At 40.6% G+C, this 21,565-nt stretch overlaps 1 protein-coding gene across 1 annotated transcript; it reads left to right on the top strand.

Annotated features, from left to right (window-relative positions):
• The first annotated feature begins 15,996 nt into the window (after positions 1 to 15,996).
• On the top strand, positions 15,997 to 21,317 carry tmem161a (transmembrane protein 161A). Its single transcript, XM_067230097.1, has 11 exons — positions 15,997 to 16,133; positions 16,645 to 16,748; positions 16,931 to 17,014; positions 17,330 to 17,421; positions 17,548 to 17,704; positions 18,006 to 18,221; positions 18,370 to 18,513; positions 18,659 to 18,772; positions 18,885 to 19,059; positions 19,248 to 19,344; positions 19,639 to 21,317. The coding sequence occupies exons 1-11, from the start codon at positions 16,131 to 16,133 to the stop codon at positions 19,935 to 19,937; spliced, it is 1,485 nt and encodes a 494-aa protein (XP_067086198.1). The 5' UTR covers positions 15,997 to 16,130; the 3' UTR covers positions 19,938 to 21,317.
• Positions 21,318 to 21,565: the final 248 nt, after the last annotated feature.

Genomic DNA, 21,565 nt, shown 5'->3' with positions numbered 1-21,565 from the left:
TTCGGTATTGAGAAAATTAATAAAGCTTGACAAATAATCAAAATATGAGCTGCTTGCTGCTAAAGACTAGGTACAAATGTCAACAACACACTAGATCATGAGCTCAAGGTTTCTTTGTGGGTAATGTAGACAATCCCTATGACGTCCTAACAGACATAGGCCTATAAACCTACAACAATACATTAATTATAAATACAAAACCTCAAAGTCTACACTGATATCAGCCTGAAGCATAGCTCTAAGCGCAAATACTGTCGAGTTGAAAATTCAATAAAAAGTAAGAAACGTCTTGATCATGATATCTGTAGGCCTATATGGTGAACAGATGTTGTTCACATGCCCCATGGGTAAATGTTTTAGGCTTTAAGTGGTAAATAGGCGTAATTCATACCAAACCCTACTTTTCCTCACAAAGATACACCTTTCAATTTAGTCCTGTCAGTATTGTTGCTAATATTGACCTAGGAAGTCAATGAGTTATTATGACAGCACAACATTAACTTAATCTTTCCTTAAATCCTGATGAAAATAAAAAACATAAGTTACTCACATTAAAACTGTAAATTCGTCTCCGAGGTCCGGGTTCCCACAAAGTGTTTTTTTTTTTAGAAAGGCCTATGTAGAAATCCACAACCTGCTTTTTCGCTATACGGAAAAAAGCAAGTTCACCCGTATCAGCTCATGATAGACACCAAGCACCGCGGTCTGTTTTCATCGAGAGCCACGGACCCATAAAAGAGCCCGAAATCTATTCCATAACGTTACCGACACATTATCCAAACATAGCATTTTTCTCACGCCGTGTTTAGTAACATTACGGATGTGTATAGGGCACAATACGTTGTCAAAAGCTACTGCATGCTTCCCGAATTGAAGTGCAAAATGAGAAGACGGGAAGGCGGTGCGACTGTCAGAGCGCCGGGTGCCTAGCTGAGGCTGGGAGAGACTAGCACAGGCCACCGGGGTCACGGAGCCAATAGAAATGTGATGTCACTAGCATTAGCCATGCTTATTGACAGATATAGGCTAGACAACATAGGGACAAGCACTGCACACGTCCGTGACCAAGCGCTATGCAATGGCACTAAGAAAAATAGTATAAAACTAAGAATTTGCCAGCCTTACAATGTAGTGACATCGATGAAAGATAGCTCTGTAGCTTTCTCCAGATATGAAACAATACAGTGAAAAGTGGACTTAAAATAACATAATGACTTAAAATACAGACACACATACTATGAAAATATTCAGCAGACTATATAAAATATAGTAACCATGTAGTTTTTTTATGTGAAATGGCTCTGAGCCTAACCTCTGACCAAACTTAACAAATAAACCTTGTTTGATAAAACTGGACAATGTGGTGTTTACCATAGCAGGACAACATGTCACAGGCCTATAAATTAATCAGATTATCCCACATTTTGAGTAGAGTTGATTTTTTTTTTACACAGGAAACAAAAAGCACTCATGTCAAACATGAGAAAAGGCAAAGGAGGTATGAGGTGAGCATATCCTTCACATGGATCTTTATATTATCAAATGGGATTTTTATATTTGTATTGCCTATTAATAAAATTGTAGCATGGGCTATGCAGTGAATGTCTAAACATGTTCTATTTACCTCTAATTTCACGCTGTATATTATTGAGGTATCCCTCTCTTGGTGAGAAAATGGAATCTCCCACACCAAAACATGAAAGACAGCTTAGTCTAGAATATGGAACAAACCATTTCATATCAACACAGGCTATGCAATGTTACAGAGTAAAAAGGTAACGTATAAAGTAGTTTTTTTTACAATTATATTAAATTCATGTCACTAAGAATACTGTGCAGGTCTTCCGATTTCCCCTAATTAGTATACATTAATCTGAACCTCTAAAGCAATTTGTTGCAGTGAGGTGAGAAAAATTGCTAACTCAAAATGTCATCATGCATTCACTATTCGTGTTGATCTTAAGGCCTGTATGAAGGTTACACAAGAACAGTGAACATCTAACAGAACTGCCACACAGACTAATTAAACACCAAAAATAATAGAGTTCCAATAACTGTGTAGACCAAAGGAAACAAAAAAAAGCCTTGTTTAGGCCTCACATTTACAATATGACTACAATGCTGATTCAACTGAAGAGACAATCTTGGCCTACATGCATCCTTTCCTTGTGATCTTGACATTCTCTTAAACCTTTAAAAAAACAACAGGAACGCACAAATAACTCAATGTTTCAATCTGGCTGGATAATTTACATTTAGATTGTTAAAATATGAAATGATTTCGTATTTTTATCAAAAGGTGGGTCATTCCAATTGTAGGTGGGAGTCTTAGCAATATACTGTATTTCTTCAATTAGCCATGAACCGTTCTGTGATAGTGTGTGTGTACGTGTGAGTGTGTGTGTGTGTGTGTGTGTGAATAATGTTTGATTCAATATGATGCAAATAAATAGGCTACTTGTATATGATCCATCACTTATTAAAAGCAGAATAAAAAATATAAATACCTGCAAGACTTGCACCATAGGTGAGTGTGATGAGCACTATATGCAATTTGGCCCAAAGAATCAAATAAAATCAGCCACGATACTTTTAACTACACTATGGAAGTTGTAGTTAGAGAGTTAGTCAGCTATAGTTGAGAATCCAGCAAAGTTCGGCCAAATTTGAAAAAAAAAACTAACAACTATGTAAACAGATGTGTTTGATCTAGACTAGTCTGGACTTACATGCCTATAAACCCCCAAAGTGCTATGGGACTATGTACATGTGTAAGTGTATATGTGTACATAGACAATAGTTTTTTTTAATTTCTCAGCAATATGTGTATATTAGTATTACATTCAATATTAAAATGTGTGTGTGTGTGTGCTGGTGATGGCAGATTTATTCCCTGCAGTTCTTCCACAGATATTGGATTCCAAAGACAAGACACTCCCCCATCCTGCGTCATGTCCTGTTCAGAAATATGATAATGGATTTACTGTCCACATGGTATAACCCATCCTAGCTCCAATGTAGTTTATACATCTAAATGTAATTTTCTCATATTCTCATAATTCATTAGTCCCACCAAAAATGTGTAATTTACTCAATGACTTTTGGTCATATTAATTATATATTACATTTAATTGAGATATACAGATGAATCCATATTTAACTCTATCAATGGTTTATTAAAGTACATGGGATGTTTCAATCAAATGTTTTTGAACGCGTGGTTTTAATGGGATTGTTTAGTATTGTATTAAGATGCTTTTGTATATTATCGGTGAAAAAATAAAACGTGTCTTTCCACTTACAGCTGATGAGCACTCATGTTATTTAGTTTGCAATTTTAATGATAACTTTCTATTATAATGATACCTTTCTATTGTTATGATAGATTTCTATTTTTAATGCGAGGAATTTCTTCCCATTGAGAATGAAAGTAAATATGCAATGGTTATCGTTTTCTCAAAACACGCTAGGCCTATTTGAAAAGCTTTTTTGAAAAACGGTAAGAAAGCAACAATAACATGAATAGATTCCTCAAACCTATTATTTCAGTCTATAGTTTGTAGCAGTGTGAACATTAAAATAACGAAATGCATGCCTTAGGCCCTGTCCTTGGTTCTGAAAGGCAACACGTTGTGATTTTCGTGCTCCCAGTTACATAAAACAATACAGAGAAAAGTAAACTATATCACACAATAAAAACTCTTCCATCCTTGAACGATGATATAGATATGGGTTTGAAAAATTATTGTGAAATTGTTTTTTTCTAGAAAGGAATGAACCAGGCCTCCATGACTGACCTAGAAGGTGAGTTAAGGTCGATTTGTCGAGTTTTATCTTTTAATACGGTTCAAAAAGCTTACAAAGCTCAAATAACACTGTTTTAGTTAGCAACCTCAACGTTATTTAGAGGCACTTAAAATTGCATCGAAATTAAAATTAATTTAATCAACAGAGTTTGAACCACCGGCTACTAATCTTGCATCTCTAAGAAATACAATGCAACACAATGAATATCACACTGTAATACATTCGATTTAGAATTCACTAATTGAAGCAAAAGAGGTGGAGGAAAATATGTTTACTTCCTTGACTGAAAGTTGATTTCACATATCCCTACCTGTTGCCAGTTTATAGCCTATGTAAAACTGTGTCTCACTAAATAAAATGATGCATGGTGCAAATTCCAATTAGCAATTTAAAAAAAAGCGTCTAATAACCCGGCGGGGATCGTGAATTGCAGTGGAATGACAGTGGTCCAGTAAAATAATATTTGGACATCTGACACTTACAAATAACGCCAGTAGACAGCAGTTCTGATAATCACATTGGAAGTTCACAAGTTCATATTAAAAGAAAAATAGGAGGACACCTTTTCTCCCACAGACACACAGACACACACACCATGCACCCCTGCAGCTGTCTGTGCTCCTGTTTCTGCTTCTGCTTTTGAAATGAACTTTGACTTGAGTTGGGATACTCCGTTACAACCGTTAAACTAAGTATAGGCCTACGGCATATTTTACAGAATAATTATGATGAAATCAGATGCTGATTACCTACGTATGGCTTTTCAGAATAGTCTTAGTATTTCCCTTGCTTTGACATTCGTTAAAATAAAGTTTATCCATTAGAATAAAATAAAAAAAAATCGTGCCTGTTACTGTCTCTGCTATAGCAAAAGGTCGGTTAATTAATTTCACAGTGTAGTCCCGGAGCAGATATTCCCACAAACAAGTGACCGAGAAAAATGAAGCTACACAGAATTAAGTCAACATCAAGTTCAACAACGTGCTGATGCTCATTATCATGACAATGGTGTCTGGGAGCACACAAGTATTCTTAACAAGAGGCGCTGGCGTCAAGACACCGCCTCCCAGACCTCGAGACAGTTTCCCAGGCTCTCCTAACAATCGCACAACTGTTTGCTTTGCGCCGGGTTTGAGGCCCCTAAGTTCGCCTCATCATTAGGCAACTTTGTGAGACTGCACAAAAGGACGATTCCGTTAAGACATACGATACTGCCAAACTCGAATTTTTGTTTTGCGTTTCTCGTTTAAGAGATTTTAAAATATAGTAGGGTAGGCCTATATTTAAGGAAAATCACTATGTAAAATCATTTGCACCAATGACTTAGCCTATGTAGGCTATAGTTAGGATATTATTGTTTCTGTAGTGTTTAAGCTATTATTGTCACTGTTGTCATTAGCCTATTAAGAATTTTAATATTTGCTAAATTCACAGACATTTTGTTATGGCAATGCCATAGGTCAATAGTAGCTATATGTGCCCCCTGAAATAACGCCATGCATACTTACATGTTCAGAATGTTTGGTAATCCAGTCAAATCAAACACCGAAGTCCATCTTGAATTTAATTACTTCTGAAAATCTTCTGAAAAGATGCTCTGAATTTAACCCCGTCTGAAGCTATACTGAACGACAACACTTCCCACTGCATAGCCTATATGCCTTGAGCAGTCCCGCGACCCAAAGCGGTTTATGAATAACACTGGCATTACTTTAGCCTGAGTGAGCAGAGGGACAGCAACACATACTCGCTGGTTTCTGCGAGTCTTATCCAGTCCAGCATCTCTGTTCTCACAGCTTCGGAAGGAGATCTGGTCGTTGGTCCCCTTTACGGGCGCTGCTGATGAGGACGTGAACAGAAACTCAAACAGTTTTTCTCCCCTATTCATTGTCCATTGTGAAGTGATGTCCATTGTTCCAACTCTGTGTGAATGGTCCTTCTCCCCTTTAGTTACGCCCAGAATTTTTTTTTTCTCTGAATCATTCGGTAGACATAAGCAATTGACAGAGGGATAGGCGGCTGTGGGAAGGAGAGAGGGGTAGCGGGCACCCATGAGCCCCGGACCGCAGACGCAAAGCTCAGATCCATGGGGAGAGGCTAATGTTTGAAAGTCGATTGCCTATCACAATCAAGTCGCAATCAGCAAACTGCAAGCATACGACGTGCATCACTCAGCAACCGTAAGGTTACAGGCTGCGCATTTTAGACACATTTTCTAACACACTTAACTGTGATACATGCTATTGATATATCATCTTACAGTCCCGAGTCATATATTTTCCTCATATTCACAATGTCCTTAATGTTGTCATGGTGAAGGTATAGTATAGGCTATTCATAATTTACACATAGCAGCATGACCAGAGATGTACAGTCACGTTCCCTAACTAGTCCCAGTGCCTGAGTCTTGATTGAGGTTACTTGAACCTAGGCTACTTGCGACGTACCGAGTCAACACAGGACACAGAAACGATAGCAGACTACGAACCAGCGGTAGAAGAAGAGTATAGCGCAGCATACGGATGATGCAGGCGATGGAAAAGCAGCAGATTTAAGAACTGACGCAAGTAGGAGAGGAGACGAACCAAGACGAACACATGAGCTTGGTGCAGCTACCGAATCGAAGTCTGCAAACAGAGGTTCTGGGTCACGTTGCCTTTATGTGGTGCGCGCGGTGGCTATGTCTCCATCTTCTGACCGAGCGTATAACGCCGCGCATGTAAGAGCCTATTATCGTCTGAAATCAGCAGTTCCCTCTTGATATTGTACACAGTACGCTTCATTTACGAAAATAGACAGCAAGGCTGTAGGTGGATTCTATATTTGAGACGCCTAGTTGGTTTTCCGAGCTGTTCAAATTTTACTACGTGAGTGAATGCGTGCTGACGTCAGAAACTGAGAGTCTTCCCAGAGATGTTACCGTTTTAGGTTCGATTTCGGAAGCAAGAAGTGTCAGCAAAACGTTTAATCTGAAATAAATACATTGTGACATCGTGGTTCAATACAAAAGCATATGTAGTTCATATGTTATATTTAACATATTTTTTTATTTTTTTACCACAATGAGGCCAAAATCTATTGGTTGCTTATTGAAAAGTAAACTATTCTTTGTTCTATTTTATTCATTAAGTTTGATATGTGTAGGCTTTCATGTGAATGTTAAAGAGAGAAAGAGAGTCTGTCAGTAAAAAAATTGCCATTAAGTATCAGTCTCTCTATGAGAATGGTGCCACGACCTGCAACAGGTACCCTAATAAACTATTGACACACAGTAGTTCAACTCAATTTAAAGGCTTCCAACATCGAAAGGGAAGATCATATTGTAGGCTACCATTTAATGTCTAATTCCATTTACAATATAGTTGTGTACTTATTAAAGTAGGCCTATAGCTTATTGGATGGGAAAGTAAGACTGAACAGGTTCTAACATTAAAAATAACTTTTGACACCAACTGGAGCTGTTGAGGCATTGGTTACCATATTTATTGTCGAAAATCAGCTTTATTAGAGTAGGGCTAATCCATTATTTTACGTCTGGCGTAAATTCTTTAGCATTTTCTTGTAATAATAGGTGGTGAAACTATGTAGTCAGGCCTACAAAAACACTCACTTCAAACTTAACTGAATTCAGAGAGGGAATAATTTGCTAAACCAGAACAAAGGTGTGTGAAGAAATGATAGACCTTGATTACGAATGCAGTGACTTTTGCTAGCTCGTAACCTACTTTTCTAACATGAAATTATAGGCTACACATATTTGATAAATGGTTGGTTCGCCTCCATGAATGTTGGCTTACTGTAAATAGGCACGCTTCATGAGCGTGTTATTCACAATTTTACAGTCCCCAAGTTTTTGGCAAAGAATAACAAAGTTGCCAAAATAATATGCCTATAATGATATCGATACCCTATATCCTTTTTAAATGTAATAGGTGTGGCCTTTTATTTTAAAGCTACATGACAACAAAACAGTCAACAAAAGGCTATATAGGCCTATAGCCTAGATGTTACGTAGAACTGATCTAAAAGTTTAATCTGAAATGTAAGTTAACGAATTTAATGTAAATGATCCACCATTAAATACTTTACATCATTGAAAAAAAATCATATTTTACTGTTGCGATGATAGGTCTGGCTTCGGTTATTCAAGTCATACTAAATATGGCGGCAGACAGGAAGAACATCTTAGATGGGTGCTATGGAACCATTTATTTAACAACCGGGTTCCTGATAGAACCTTTTTGGATCCCTATAAGGATCGGCTTGAATTTACGATTAGGAACGTGTGACCCAAAAGGGTTCAATACCTGAAACTGGACGATTTCTGGAATTAGTTCTCGAGTATTTTAGATTTGATGAATACTTCTTCATTGACATGAACATTCAAATGATTGTCTGGCATCCTGGTTATTGGACATACAGTATGTACAATCAAATAATTTGTCCTTATAAAATACAATTTCTGCAAAAGAACATAAAAACAATGTTAGGCCCTTGAAAGGATCAAAAATATCCACACAGTAAATGATGATGATATTTAGAAGGTTCCAGATTCTTTAGAGTAAATGGTTGCACTAACTATTGCAATAGTAAAATACACACATGAATATATTTTGATGAGTTATATGAATAAAATGAAAGTATATTTATAATGAAGAAGCAATCAAGGTCTATTCTCCCACTGTCTTTTGAAGAGATTTAATTAAAGCTGATGTTTGATCTATGCTTGTTCTATGAGATGAAAATAAAAAATATAATATAATCAATTAATTATTTAATCTATTCATTAGGAAAGAAAAAACAAACTAGTCAGTCAGTTAGCTATCTCACTAAGGAACCCATTTGAAATTGAGGGCTTTTTCCTTACACAACATTTCCCAAAATATGTGTTTCATGATACAGTATTAAATTGAAATTCTGACCTCAATAAATATACTTTTTCTAAATGTTTATTATTTTTGCATTGTATTGCATTGTAAATGTTTTGTTGTTCAACTGCTTAAATGTGTTGTTTAATATAAAACATGGCCTAGTCACTGTAAAATGTCCTTATCATTCAAGGCCTACAAGGCTGAAAACAAGGTGAACATTTAAAGAATAAAAATTATACCAACAACCACAACACTACAAGCTAGCAATGCTCATGTCACAAAGGAAAACATGAGCTATATCTCTTCAGCCATTTACAATAACCTACATCACTGTGTGGGATATGTGCTAGGCTACAACTGACCGATTCAAGTGTCCTACCTTGGGGAATTGTGATAACTGTGCTTCAAAGGGACCGACCTCACATTAGGACAACAAGGTTCAAAGGTCATTCGTTAAGTCAAATACTTAGGATGGAGTCTCTCTCCCTAGTGTGATTGACTGTCAACTTCAGAGTAACACAATCTTAATTAAGGACCATAGCACTACCAATATATTCTTATTCTAATCTAGAAGATATTTTTCTAAATAATTAGAATGAAACACATTAGCGAATAATTTGATGACTTAATCGCACCTGAGAACAACAATTGTGAGAAGACGAAAAGACTGTGTGGCATTATGGTTTCAAACGAGCCTAGAAGTCTTTAATTTGGCCTAATAGTAGACATTTGAGGTTATGGTCAAGTTGGTCACACTGAGGTCAAACCCAGCTGAATGTAGTAGAGGTGGTTAGAAACCTGTCTCCTCTGGCAGGACGCCCCTTTGTGACATTTTGGACCCTAAATGTCACCAATCAGATCAGAACCGCATTTTGCAATTGATTGAGGGAGACTGTCAATATCAATTTCTGTCAATATATATGTCCATTCCTCTCCTTACCTTTTTAAATGGTGAGAAGTGCCACCTTTTACAAGGCAGAGTCTGTAGTGTCATTAAAATACTGCTTCCATAGTATATGAGCATTTTCCTTACTGTAGCATCGTCACAACAGAATATCTAGCATACAGTTTGTGCTGCTTGAAGTTCCTCCCGTGTGGATCCATGCTTACACTACCGGAACCTCCACCAGCAAGACCTGTGCCTCGCAGGCCTAGACAGAAATACACTCAACACACCCCTAACAGATGTGAATAGAGATTTGAAGCCAAACGGGCTAGCATCTATTTTGACAATGCTAACCATGTGCCAGCACCACCAAAGTCTGGGAGCACTTCCTGTACTTCCTGTGTGAAGTGCTATACTCTTCCATGTCTCGCCAGACATGGGCCTGAGCATAGAATGGACAATTGGGAAACACCCTACAGTGTCGGCAACATCAGCAGCGAGAGTCAGCATAAATTTCAATTTCAGTTCATGCAAAGGCTTTCAAAGCAATAGGATCCACCTAGACAATATATGAGTCAGGTCTTTTTGGTGGGAAATCTGACACTTAGAACTGATAGAGCACACATATCAAATGAAGCAGGGCTTATGAGCGGAACAATGCCATCTATTTATTCTGTGAAAGAATGACACTCCCTCCAATCACCACTCAAAACAGCTTCAAATCATAAAATATGCTGTTTGCTCAATATCTTACATACAAAATAGAATTAATCAAACAGCACAATATCATCTTTCAACACCACTTTGTAAATCTATAACATCCATGTAGCTGTCTCTCTCCCTTCACAGAAGGGAACATTGCTTTGGTGATGGCTATTTTGTTTAATTCAAGAATTGTGTACCCAACATTTGAGTTATTTTGCGTTTGTATCACAAAAATGATCATGACATCCAGCTAGCGCTATGACAAACGGAGCAGCAATGCATAGTTTCATCTTTCATATGTACAACCTACTTCCCTCATTATAATTACATTTAAGTTATTAACATAATTCATGAGTAGGAGGCACTTTACTCCACTGCGAAATAGTAGGCCCATCATTCAAGTAGAATATAGGGAAATGAAACTTACATGTTGGGTTTCCTTAGTCCTGTAGTCAGATACTGCCGAGGTGTTGAATCTTTCCCTGCCATGTGAAAAAGACTGGTTTCTAACTGCTCTCGTGCTTTAATTAGAAGAGGGCTGAATTTTATGCTAATGAGCGCTGACATCAGTCTGAACAACCTGCGCAGAATAAAAGACGGGAGCAAGAGGGCAAAACCGCAACTGCTTTCCCAGGCAATTCCGACGGTCAAGTTCAAGCGCGAGGCCTGTGCAGACAATTGTCATTCAAAACACGTATATGCATAGGGACATGTGAAAAATTCGTTGGGGGTGGTGTGATTGAAACGTTTCTATACATTTTATTATAATATTTCCTGGACCTCTCATTGCATACAATCCAACTATGTAGCAATTAAGGCATACAATCATCATCTCGATTTAAGGAGTCTAAAATGATATCGGGAAGTAGAACTATGAATGTATCTTTTATTATTTCACATTTTCAGTGAAGGTTACATTTTAAAGGTATGGTTGACAATGTAAAAATCGAGTTGTGCCAATATACATTTTGAAAAGCCTAATTGCAGCATTGAAGATAAAAAATGCAGATATTTTTTACAGTAATATCAAGAGAAAACAAATACAACAGAAATAAAATCAATGATTTGTAGTAGTGAGTAACAATACCCTAGTGTAGCTGCGATACCAGTTCAAATTTAAGCTATGATATTCAGAGATCGTTAAGTAGGGTATAAACTACTGGGGAAATTGAGTTATCACTGCAATACCGTAATGTAGTAATTTGACCCATTTTATGAATATACTATTATTAAACAGTTTATGCTTTGTAAGATGTCTGACAAGGTGTCTTAGCATAATTCAAAATAGGTACCAAGAAATCCATATTAATTTTATTGGTCAAACATTTCAATCGCAATTCATCTTATAGAACAAATGTTGAAAGTGCTTTGAACACTTACTCACACACACACACACACACACACACACACACACACACATACACACACACACACACACACACACACACATCCGTGGCCGGTTGGCCAGGAGATCACCTATGGGATGCTATGAAGACCAAGAGCCACTCAGTTTAATAGAATTACTAGTGTACATGTGAGTAATTATGCATGCAACACTCATTCATGCGGTCCAAATCCTGTCCCTGTTTGTGCGACAGCCAGAACAAAAGCTCAGCATTTTGCACCACCATGCCAATCCAATTTAGACCGGTTTAGTAGAATTAGGTGGATACACATGTGTAAACCACTTATCATGGATGATCTGCATCACAATGACTGAATATAGTAAATGGTCATATATGGACATAAACACAAGCATTATGGATTTTAACATATGGATTCTAGAAACACATCTGCTAAATGACAAACACATCTCACTGACAAAATACTGTCAGTGAATACATTTTCGTTATTGTTTAGGGATATTGTCAATGTTATTTGTAAATATAATGAACATTATTAACAAATCCCTCATCATATTGCACTAGAGAATAGAGAGCGTCCCAGTTCATCACCCTGATGAACATCTTTTTTACTGGAAGCCGTCCATACATCAAACTAGACCGTCTCTAATCTGGAGACAAAAGTTTAACCGTCTGAATATGAATGATGGTGCTGCGAGTGTAGAAAGTTATTCAATTACAATTACAAGATCATTACACGTAAGGCTGGATAATGGCCTTCTCACACAGGAAGAAGACAACACACAGCGTTGCCGTGACGAACAGCCTGATTTTAACCTCCACGTTACGCCAGATGATCACTTGATATTTTGCTTCTAAATGTCCTGAACGAAAGGCATGAGTCTGACAACGATTGCAGGGAATAAGAAACCACATACAGTATGATCGATGCCGGTGTGAAGACAGATCACATGGTCACAGGGGCCTTCTAGTGCTTTCCACTTGCACTTGTTACTAGCTCGCCACAAGGCCTGTTTTAAATTAAAAAAACCTGCATCTGGCACCTGGCTATCCAGCACCTTCTGAGGATCTGATCCTCTTCCGTACTGTACAATACAGAAGATGAAAGGGTGTGTGTGTGTGTGTGTCCTCTGTCTCTCCCTCGTTCCCACCCTGCCTCCAACACAGACACACACACACATGCACCCCTCCATGAAAGATGGCGGTGTCTAGAATGTCATAGTCATGAATCTCAGTCCTCTTTTGCATCCCCTTGACAAACCGACCCAGCTCTCTGTCGCTGGTTGCCACAGCTAGACATGCAGAGCAGATCAGGGCTCCTGTAAGTGGAGTGAAAAAGGAGCTAGAGAGAGAGAGGGAAGGAGAGAGGGAAGGAGAGAGAGAGGGAAGGAGAGAGGTGGGAGTGTCCATTGACAGTCCGTACTGCCTTCATTTGCATATATTCAAATAAAGCATGAAAACTGTGCATGCAGCAAACAAAGGGCAGCCAATGGGAGGCCTCGTTTCCTGTGGCCCCAGAAGTCCACAGCATTCCCAGCAGCACCCTGGGAGGAAGACTGGGTAGTGTGGGAACAGACAGGCCTCCAGGACGGTGCCCGGAGAGAGCCACTTGTGGCCCCATGTGAATTAGCATTTTATTTGTGTCCACTTCCCAGTAATTTCTGAACACAGATGGCTAATATGACGGAGGGATTACCATCTGTATCAACGATGATAATGATGAACGTTTTTTCTTTTTCTTTCTTAGCCATCTTTTTCTCACTGACTAATTTTAGTGCTTAAAAATTTAATTTGAGAGACTACAGAGAACGTGCCAGAAATGTGCAATGATGAATGTGTGAATGTGTGAATGTATAATGATCAATGTGTGAATGCATAATTTATTAATGGGAAATCAAATCTGAACACATTTCCACTGTCATTGATTTAAGTGGTCCAAAAAGAGTCTACAGTGGCTGCTATGGAATATTCTGGTTGCATTGCAAATTGTAAGTCAACGCATTGACTAAAACAGACAAGTAAACCGCATGTGCATATACTATTTGTCAGTAGTAACATAATACATTTTATGGCACACGTACAATGTTGAGATTGTGGCTTTGCAATGCACTTTTTCATCTGTAATTCATATTAGAACTATAGAGGGTACAATTTCTGGGGAAACTGTAGGGTGTGCTTGCTTGCGTCAGTTGCACAGGGGTCCGTTTTTTAATGACATTTTTACAACTGATATTTGGTATATTTTATATAAAAATGCATAGGGCCTACTTATAATTTATAACGATTACATAGATTTAAAAGCATCTTTTTTTGATGCTCAGAACTGCTCTTTTTCAGAGCTCCTATCAAATTGGGAGCCTATCAATTCGACGTGTGAGCGTATTCTTTTGTTTTCTGATTGATTATTTACAACTCAAAATACGAGTCAAGTGTAGAATGAAATATGATGTCTTCTCATATGTCTTCTGCAAGAGGCAGCATCATAGCTGAATCAACGAATACATTTGGCAGACCGGTGTAAAAATTGACCTAATCTCTATGACTTAAACGTCCTTTTAAGTTTTAAGTTCAGGTTAGTAGTCAGATAGTTTCACCTATTGAAAGACTTGATTTAAGTAAGGGGAGTGCCGAACATGTTCTGTCGCCGTTTGACTTCCAAAACAGCTGTGTAGATGTTTTTGTAGTGTGTCTCGCGTAGGCTACAGCATTGCAGTGAGCAACACTGGTTTGAAACCACAGGTAATGATAATGTCACCAACAAATCGTTTACTTGTAATGTAATGTCATAATAAATCCTACAACGAAAATGTATTTGTGAGTAATGTATATTTTAACGATTGAAATAGACCACTGTAGTGTTGCCCGGGCAACAGAGGCTAATGTCATGATGCTAATGCTTCAGTGAAATAGTAGACTACCGTTTCCGAAAGTAGATGTGGGCCTACTTCCTTAATAATATCAGCTAATATTGTACATTACATTTCACAATTTTGTTTCACATCACAAAGTAAAATGAGTAAATAGTTATCACCCTGGCCTCTTTACCTGTGGCGTTTCTCCAGCTGCCTTGCAGTAAAGCTATAGTTAGCCTAGCTATCCCCCAAGTTGATGCGAAACGACTGTTCTGCTACAGGTAGTCACGCGTGTTTTCGTGACGTTAGTGACGTAGTGACGTTAGTAATGTCAGTGACTGTGGCTAGCAAATTAGCCACCGTTAGCTTCACTTTTCGCCACAAAAACTTAACTTGAGCCTAAACCATGCAACGGAACGTAAATACCAATAGAAGCAACTCAATCGCTACCAAGACGAAACTTTTGACACCTAGATTGTCTATGTAGGCCAAATATTGACTGAGTTTTAGGGGGGCGAAAATAAACAATAATAAATATATATGTGAGAGAACAAAGGTTGTGCTCTCGCCGAAGGCTTGAGGAGATGGCAATTAGCAGAAAGTTGAAGTTCAATCAATATTTTGGATAACAAGACGACCACTCCCTAAACAAGTGAACACACATGCTAAAACCAGATTTGACTGCCATGAATGGTTAGGTCCCAGATCCTCCTGGATCCTCTTTGCATCAGTGGAGGAATACAAACTACTGCTTTAAAGAAATAAGATGATCTGTAATTTCAATGCATGTCCAGGGGTAATGTGTGTGTCTCTGTGTGCGTGCGTGCGGGTGTGTGTGCCTGACATTTTGAGATCATGTTTGTGTGAGTGATTCCATATAAACGACAATATAACAATGTCGCTGTTGTAGTCTACAGTCTAAGTGACCATCAAAGTGTTTGAAAAATAATACCACTCGTGGGTTAAAGAATTAAACTCTATAATTTACGACACATTGCGTAGTTTAAGTAAAACAGCCCACCAACAACTAAAACGGATGCATGCATATCTGAGACTTTAATCTTGATAATTTGCATAATTCAGCGCTGTGGGCTTTCAGACGGTAGACCCGCTGTGTTCAAAGCATTCGAAAGGGAGATTATCATTAGGGAGACCCTAAGCAAGGTCTTCAATGGCGTTGAGGAAGCGTGGCATAAAACCAAGACTTGTGGAGAGAAAAAAAACGACATTTAGAATGTAGGACACGTGGAAGAGTCGGAAAAAGAAAAAACGTATTAGCTCTACATGAGTCTTAAAATGTTTAAATAGAAGAAAATAATTGATACAGTGATAAACATAGGCTAATGAATACGTTTTGCTGAATATGTTCTTGTGTCGTTTCAGATTAGGTTGACCAGAAGAGAGGTTTATAGTTCCATCAACCTCGCAGCTTCGAGCATGAAAACTAGGAACCAATGAAATTGCAGGTTTGAGTTATAGCCAATGGAAACGTTGGCTGGTGTGCGGTTGTTCGACCCTAAATCCATGCTAGGCTACGGTTTCACATGCCAGCTGACAGCTGTCAAGAATCTCAAGCTACTGTACGGTACACGAGAGCCTTTTACTGGCTACCACATAGTATCAAAAATCAGTTCAGTGAAGAAAGATGGTGAGTATGTTCTCTGCGCTTGTTACAAGTGAAATCCGTAGCAGGTTTTGAATAAAATGCTTGCTTCTTAGCATGCTAGCAGTTTGCTAGCATGCTAATGTTAGAGCTAGCTAGCGAGCAAGCCACAATGAACAAGTTTTCCTTAAGCGCTAGAGTTTACGTAGCTAGCTGGTGCACAAGTTGACAGCTCCACTTTAGAAATAAAGAAACTTTGCTGTATTCATGCATCCAGCTAGTTAGACAAAGTAACATAGACTTGTCGCTTGCATGCTTAACAACAAACTGATAGCTTTCAGGCTGGTAGATGACTACCTTATCTGCCATGCACGGTTAGCGTCAACCTACAAGCACTTTCCACTACTAGCCAAAGCTATCTTGGGATCGTTCTTGGTTCCTTGAAAAGTTGAATGACTGACGCAGTTGTGCGCCCCCATCCACAAGCGTACACACAACAGCAGCTGCAGAGAGAGAAATCTAATTTGGCCCAAATATGTCTGTTTCTTTTTAAAAGGCGCTGATGGGAATTCAGCTGGTAGTCAGCTTGCTGGCTGCTAGCATAATGCAGAGGATGGCCCCCCATTGCTCTTTTGCACGCTGGCTTCTGTGCAACGGCAGGTATTGACACACACACAGCCCTTTCAAACCTTGGATCCTGGTTGCTAATACTAAGGAGTCATGTTACAGTTTTCCACCCATGTCGTCAGATCACTTCACTATTGAAGCGCCCAGCACAGTATATCCCACCTTTTGATGCAGGTTTCATCCAAAGTAATTCAGTGTGCATCGTCCCTTTCCAGTCTGTTCCGGTTCAAACACCCTTCCGAAGGAGAGCTGTGTGCGTTGGCAGGGAAACAGATGCCAAAGCCGAATAGGAGAGACAGGTGTGAGAGCTGGGGGGAGGGGAGGGGGAGGGGACGGGGACGGGGGGGCGGGGGAGCTGCTGGGTTCAGTCCTCATATCACACTTCATATGTTCACCCTCGGCTTCCAGTGAAGCAGCCTACACATAACATTTCAATACACCGTTTTGTTACGTTTGTCATTCACGATGTTTGCGTTGGTGCGAAGACACTTCCTTGTCATATGACATGTCTGCTTGTCCAGGCCACGGCTCTCTCTCGTTTTGACAACCGTAATAAAATATCAAATATGTGTAAGGATTTCCTTTTGTAAAAATAGTATACCTGTTCTTACCAGGAGACAGAATGGGGAAAACAAGCCTCTTACAGTGCCTAAGGACATCGACCTTCACCTGGAAACAGCTCCTGTCAACGTCCTTGACGCGCTTGGTAAACAAACAAAGGAGAGGCAATCTGAGCTGACACTGTGCACTACAATGACACCCCCCCCCCCCAACTGACACTGTCTGTGTCCCTGTCTTGTGTCCCTGTCTGTGTCCCGGTCTGTGCTCTCAGTGCTGAGGTTCTTCCTGGAGTACCAGTGGTTGATAGACTTTGCGGTGTACGCCACAGGAGTCTACCTGTTCACTGAGGGCTACTACTGCATGGTGGACGGCAGCAAGGAGGTCAACATCGGGGTCATCTGGTGTGTGCTGACCATCTTTTTTTGTCTGTATCCTAAACACACCTTAACGGGTACCTGCACCTTGAAACCCACTGTGACTTTTTATTTATTTGATCAAAAAATAGTTTTTCCTGTGTTTTCTATCGTTTCTTATCGTGCTGTGCTCTCTGGACTGTGACAGTCATTTTGGAGGTTCTTCGTTTTCATTTCGGAAACCAGCAAGGGAAATGGACATAGATGTTGTGATATGCTGTCAGCGCTCTCGTTCTTTAGGAGGGCAGCTGGTGACTCGACCTCACCTGATTCCACCAGAACGGCAGTCCCTTCTCCTTAACCCCCACCCCCCCAGGAAGACCCTCCACACCCTGATGAGCCACTACTTCCGGTCCGACGAGGGGGGCGAGCGCTCCGTGTGCCTGGCCTTTGGCTTCCTGTCCCTGCTGGTGGCCATGCTGGTGCTGGTGGTCCGAGAGGACTACCTGGAGTTCGGTCTGGAGCCTGGGTTCACCAGCCTCTTCGACAACCTGGAGGTCTTCGCCAAACAGCAGGGCTACGCCGAGTGGTCGTAAGTTGCCTTTCAGAATTTTATTAATTGCTTTTCGGAATACTTATCTTTTGGACCTTATACATAGCCTTTAATTGATTTAATGCCTTTTATAGAAAGATGTGGCTGGCATGTCTTCTAAAACGGATTGGTTTTGACTCCCACTCAGAATCCCAGTGACTAAGCTGACGCTGAAGTTTGGTTTGGCTGCCATCTGTGCTTTTATTGGTGCACTGCTGGCCTTCCCCGGACTGCGATTGGCTCAGACCCACCTGGATGCCATCCAGATTAACTCTGATCGCCCCCTCATCCAGTAAGATCACTTATAATAATAATAATAATTGGAAATAATGATATGTGGCAGGTTACAATGTTACTGAGATACCATTGTGATGCCCTAGCTTGTGTCTTCAGCGTTTACTGTTGATTACTGACATGGTGTTTCCTGCGTCATGAAGGATTCTGCTGCACACTGGCTTTCTGGCTCCGGTCGTCGTAGTGGTCCTGTGGATCAAACCAATCTGTCGTGACTTCCTGGCAAACGCCCCCATGGGGAAGACCTCAGTCACCCTGTGAGTGGGCTCTGTCTCTGATCCCCAATTACCTGTTGCCTCCAGTTGTAAACAACATCGTCTTAACATCCCCTCCCTCTTCCCCGTGTGTGTGTCTGTGTGTGTATCTCAGCATCCCCAGCGCTGCCTTTGACTCTGTGCGTCTCTGGACGGTGGTGGTGCTGTGCGTGTTGAGGCTGGCCCTCACACGCTACCACCTGCAGGCCTACCTCAACATCTCCCAGAAGTGGGTGGAGCAGATGAAGAAGGAGGCGGGCCGCATCGCCGCCATCGACATCCAGAGAAAGGTCCGGAACATGACTTAATCTTTTAGCTGATTTCTGTCACCGAGTGCAAACTTTGTGAGTTGCTGATGGCTGCGTCTCTCCGGGGTACAAATCCAAGCAGAGCAGCTCAACAGAAAGTTCAAAGAAGTTAAGTTTAAGTTATTTTGATGTTTTCTGACTCAGGGAAGCGTCTGTTGTTTTCCCTCCAGGTGACTCGGGTATTCTGTTACCTGACCGTGGTCACCCTGCAGTACCTGGTGCCCATTCTGCTGGTCCTCTTCTCCACACTGGCCCTCAAGGCTCTAGGTCAGACACACACACACACACACACACACACACACACACACACACACACACACTCACAAGACATCCCTACAGCCTGTAATTCACAAAACCACTTTCTCAAAGAAGCCAGCTTACCCATCTCTCCAAAACCCCAAGTTAATAATCCAGAAATACTGTCTGTCCGTATAGCCTTGGAAAATCGACCGATGCTCAGTCACGCATGGAAATGACCCACAGCTTTCTACCCTGGTCATTAAACTAGTGTTTCCGTCGTTCTCTCTGTGTGTGTGTGTGTGTGTGGTCTCCTCTCCTCAGGCGACTTCTCCTGGGGCCTGGGTGAGGACGTCCCCGGGGTGACCCCCGCCGTCGTGATCCCCGCCCCCTCGCCCGTGCTGCCGGGCCTGGAGGAGGACGAGGAGGGCGTGGAGGACATGGAGGAGGAGGTGCAGGCCACCGTGGCCCACCTGACCGAGGCTTTCGGGGCGCTGCGCGCGCTCCTCACGCCCATCTTCTTCAGGGGCATCTTCGCCTTCCTCACCTGGTGGGTGGCTGCATGCCAGGTCATCAGCAGCCTCTTCGGCATCTACTTCCACCAGTACCTCATGCAGAACTGAGGGGTGAGGCGGAGGAGGACAGGAGGACAGGTGGAGCCAGCTGCTTAAGTCTCTTGGAAGAAGAAAAAAACCTCACCAACCAGCACAGGGCCTGGACAGATTTCAAACGGCACACGCAGGTCGAAGTTCAAACCGGAAGAGACACGAGGCGGCGTGGGTGAATCGGATGAGGGCGTCTCTCGGTTCTGTGAGCAGAGAGGTGACCTTCATTACTTTGCTCTTTCCAACCTGGTTTGCACCCGTTTTCCCCTGTAGGCCCTGATGGTCGGTTTCATCTTGACCAGGGGAGCAGGGTGTCTACCTGTAGCTGGTCATTATTGGAGCGCTGTGACTTGCACTGGGGACTGGTCTCCTGTTAGACGGTGCCTCAGGAAACTTAAACACCAGTGTTAACCTTTTCAGTTTAAACACACAACACTGAATGCTGCAGATAAGACGTCGCTCTAAAGAAGGGCACCTCTATTCTCATCCAGTACTCAATTCAGCCTTTCATTTAGAAGAAGTTTGTGTTTGTTTTTCTCTCGTCAGACAAAGGAGTCCTTAATGCCTTGTTTTTGGTGTATTATTGTATCTTTTGTTCTCTGCCCTGATTGTAGTGAAGCGAGTGGAGCTGAGCTCCAGTCTGTCGAGAAAGATGTTCACACATCGATTTAACCGAGTCCTGACCTCCTCACAGTCCTGCATCATTTATACTCATCTGACTCCAAAGCACTGATAAGGAGTTATGGGATTTACGTGTTGAAAGCGTTCAGTTAAAGAATTTTTAAGTGCCTGGGAACTCAGGGATTATGAGTCGATGCTAAAATATCAATTTTCTTGCAGTGTTTTGGGGTTTTTAGACTTGAGTAGAAACTGCAGTTGTAGCTTAGGCCGCTTTATGTGGTTTTGGCCTGACAGGATTTTCGAACCATCTTTCGTTCTCAAATGAGCCCTAGTTACTGTATGGTTTTGTTAACATTTAGTTAGAAAGCCATTTTTATTTGCTGCCAAACAATCATGTTAAAATTAGGTGTCATTCTAAAACAAGTCTTGCTTTCACGTTTGTGTCAACGGTGTGTTTTGTATTTATTTATTTATTTCCCATTGCCACTAATGACTTCTTTATTTGAAATGTTTGAGGATTATATCTGTATTGTAAATTGGGGGGTTCCTTTGTGGAACATGAGTGGGATTTGTTGTCATTTCAGTAATGTCATGTTGTGAGGTTGGTGTGACGATCCAGGTCGAGAGAAAGTTTGAATGCATGGTGTGATCTTTTTAGTTTTTAGTAAAACGTTTGATTCTTGTGTGTCTTAGATCAAACAGAAATGGAATCCTTTAAATTAAAAACATTAGTTTGACCTTTTAATTCATCAGTAAGTAAAGTGCATTTGATTCTTACATTTGATGTGCTTCATTTTATTCATTTTTTAATCCCAGCCTCTACTTTTCTCACATTGTCTTGTACCGTTGGAGATCAATGATGATAAAAAACGGCCCCCTTTTATTTTCGGTTCTCTATTAGACCAAAGAGGTCATGTATGACTGGTGTGTCTAGCCACTGACATCGCTCTGACACCTCTGTCCCCAAAGCTCATGTGGGCTGTCTCATGATCAGTCATAATTACCCTGAAGCTGCTGAACAACCA

Source organism: Osmerus mordax, chromosome 26, assembly GCF_038355195.1.
Source record: "Osmerus mordax isolate fOsmMor3 chromosome 26, fOsmMor3.pri, whole genome shotgun sequence".
Taxonomy (NCBI): Eukaryota; Metazoa; Chordata; class Actinopteri; order Osmeriformes; family Osmeridae; genus Osmerus; species Osmerus mordax.
The sequence above is the reverse complement of the archived record's forward strand: the minus strand, read 5'-3'. Positions and strand labels throughout refer to the sequence as shown.

Coding starts and splice junctions, on each gene's coding strand:
- tmem161a (XM_067230097.1), top strand. Junction 18,514..18,658: donor TCTGATCGCCCCCTCATCCA/GTAAGATCACTT, acceptor TGCGTCATGAAG/GATTCTGCTGCACACTGGCT. Junction 18,773..18,884: donor GGGAAGACCTCAGTCACCCT/GTGAGTGGGCTC, acceptor TGTGTATCTCAG/CATCCCCAGCGCTGCCTTTG.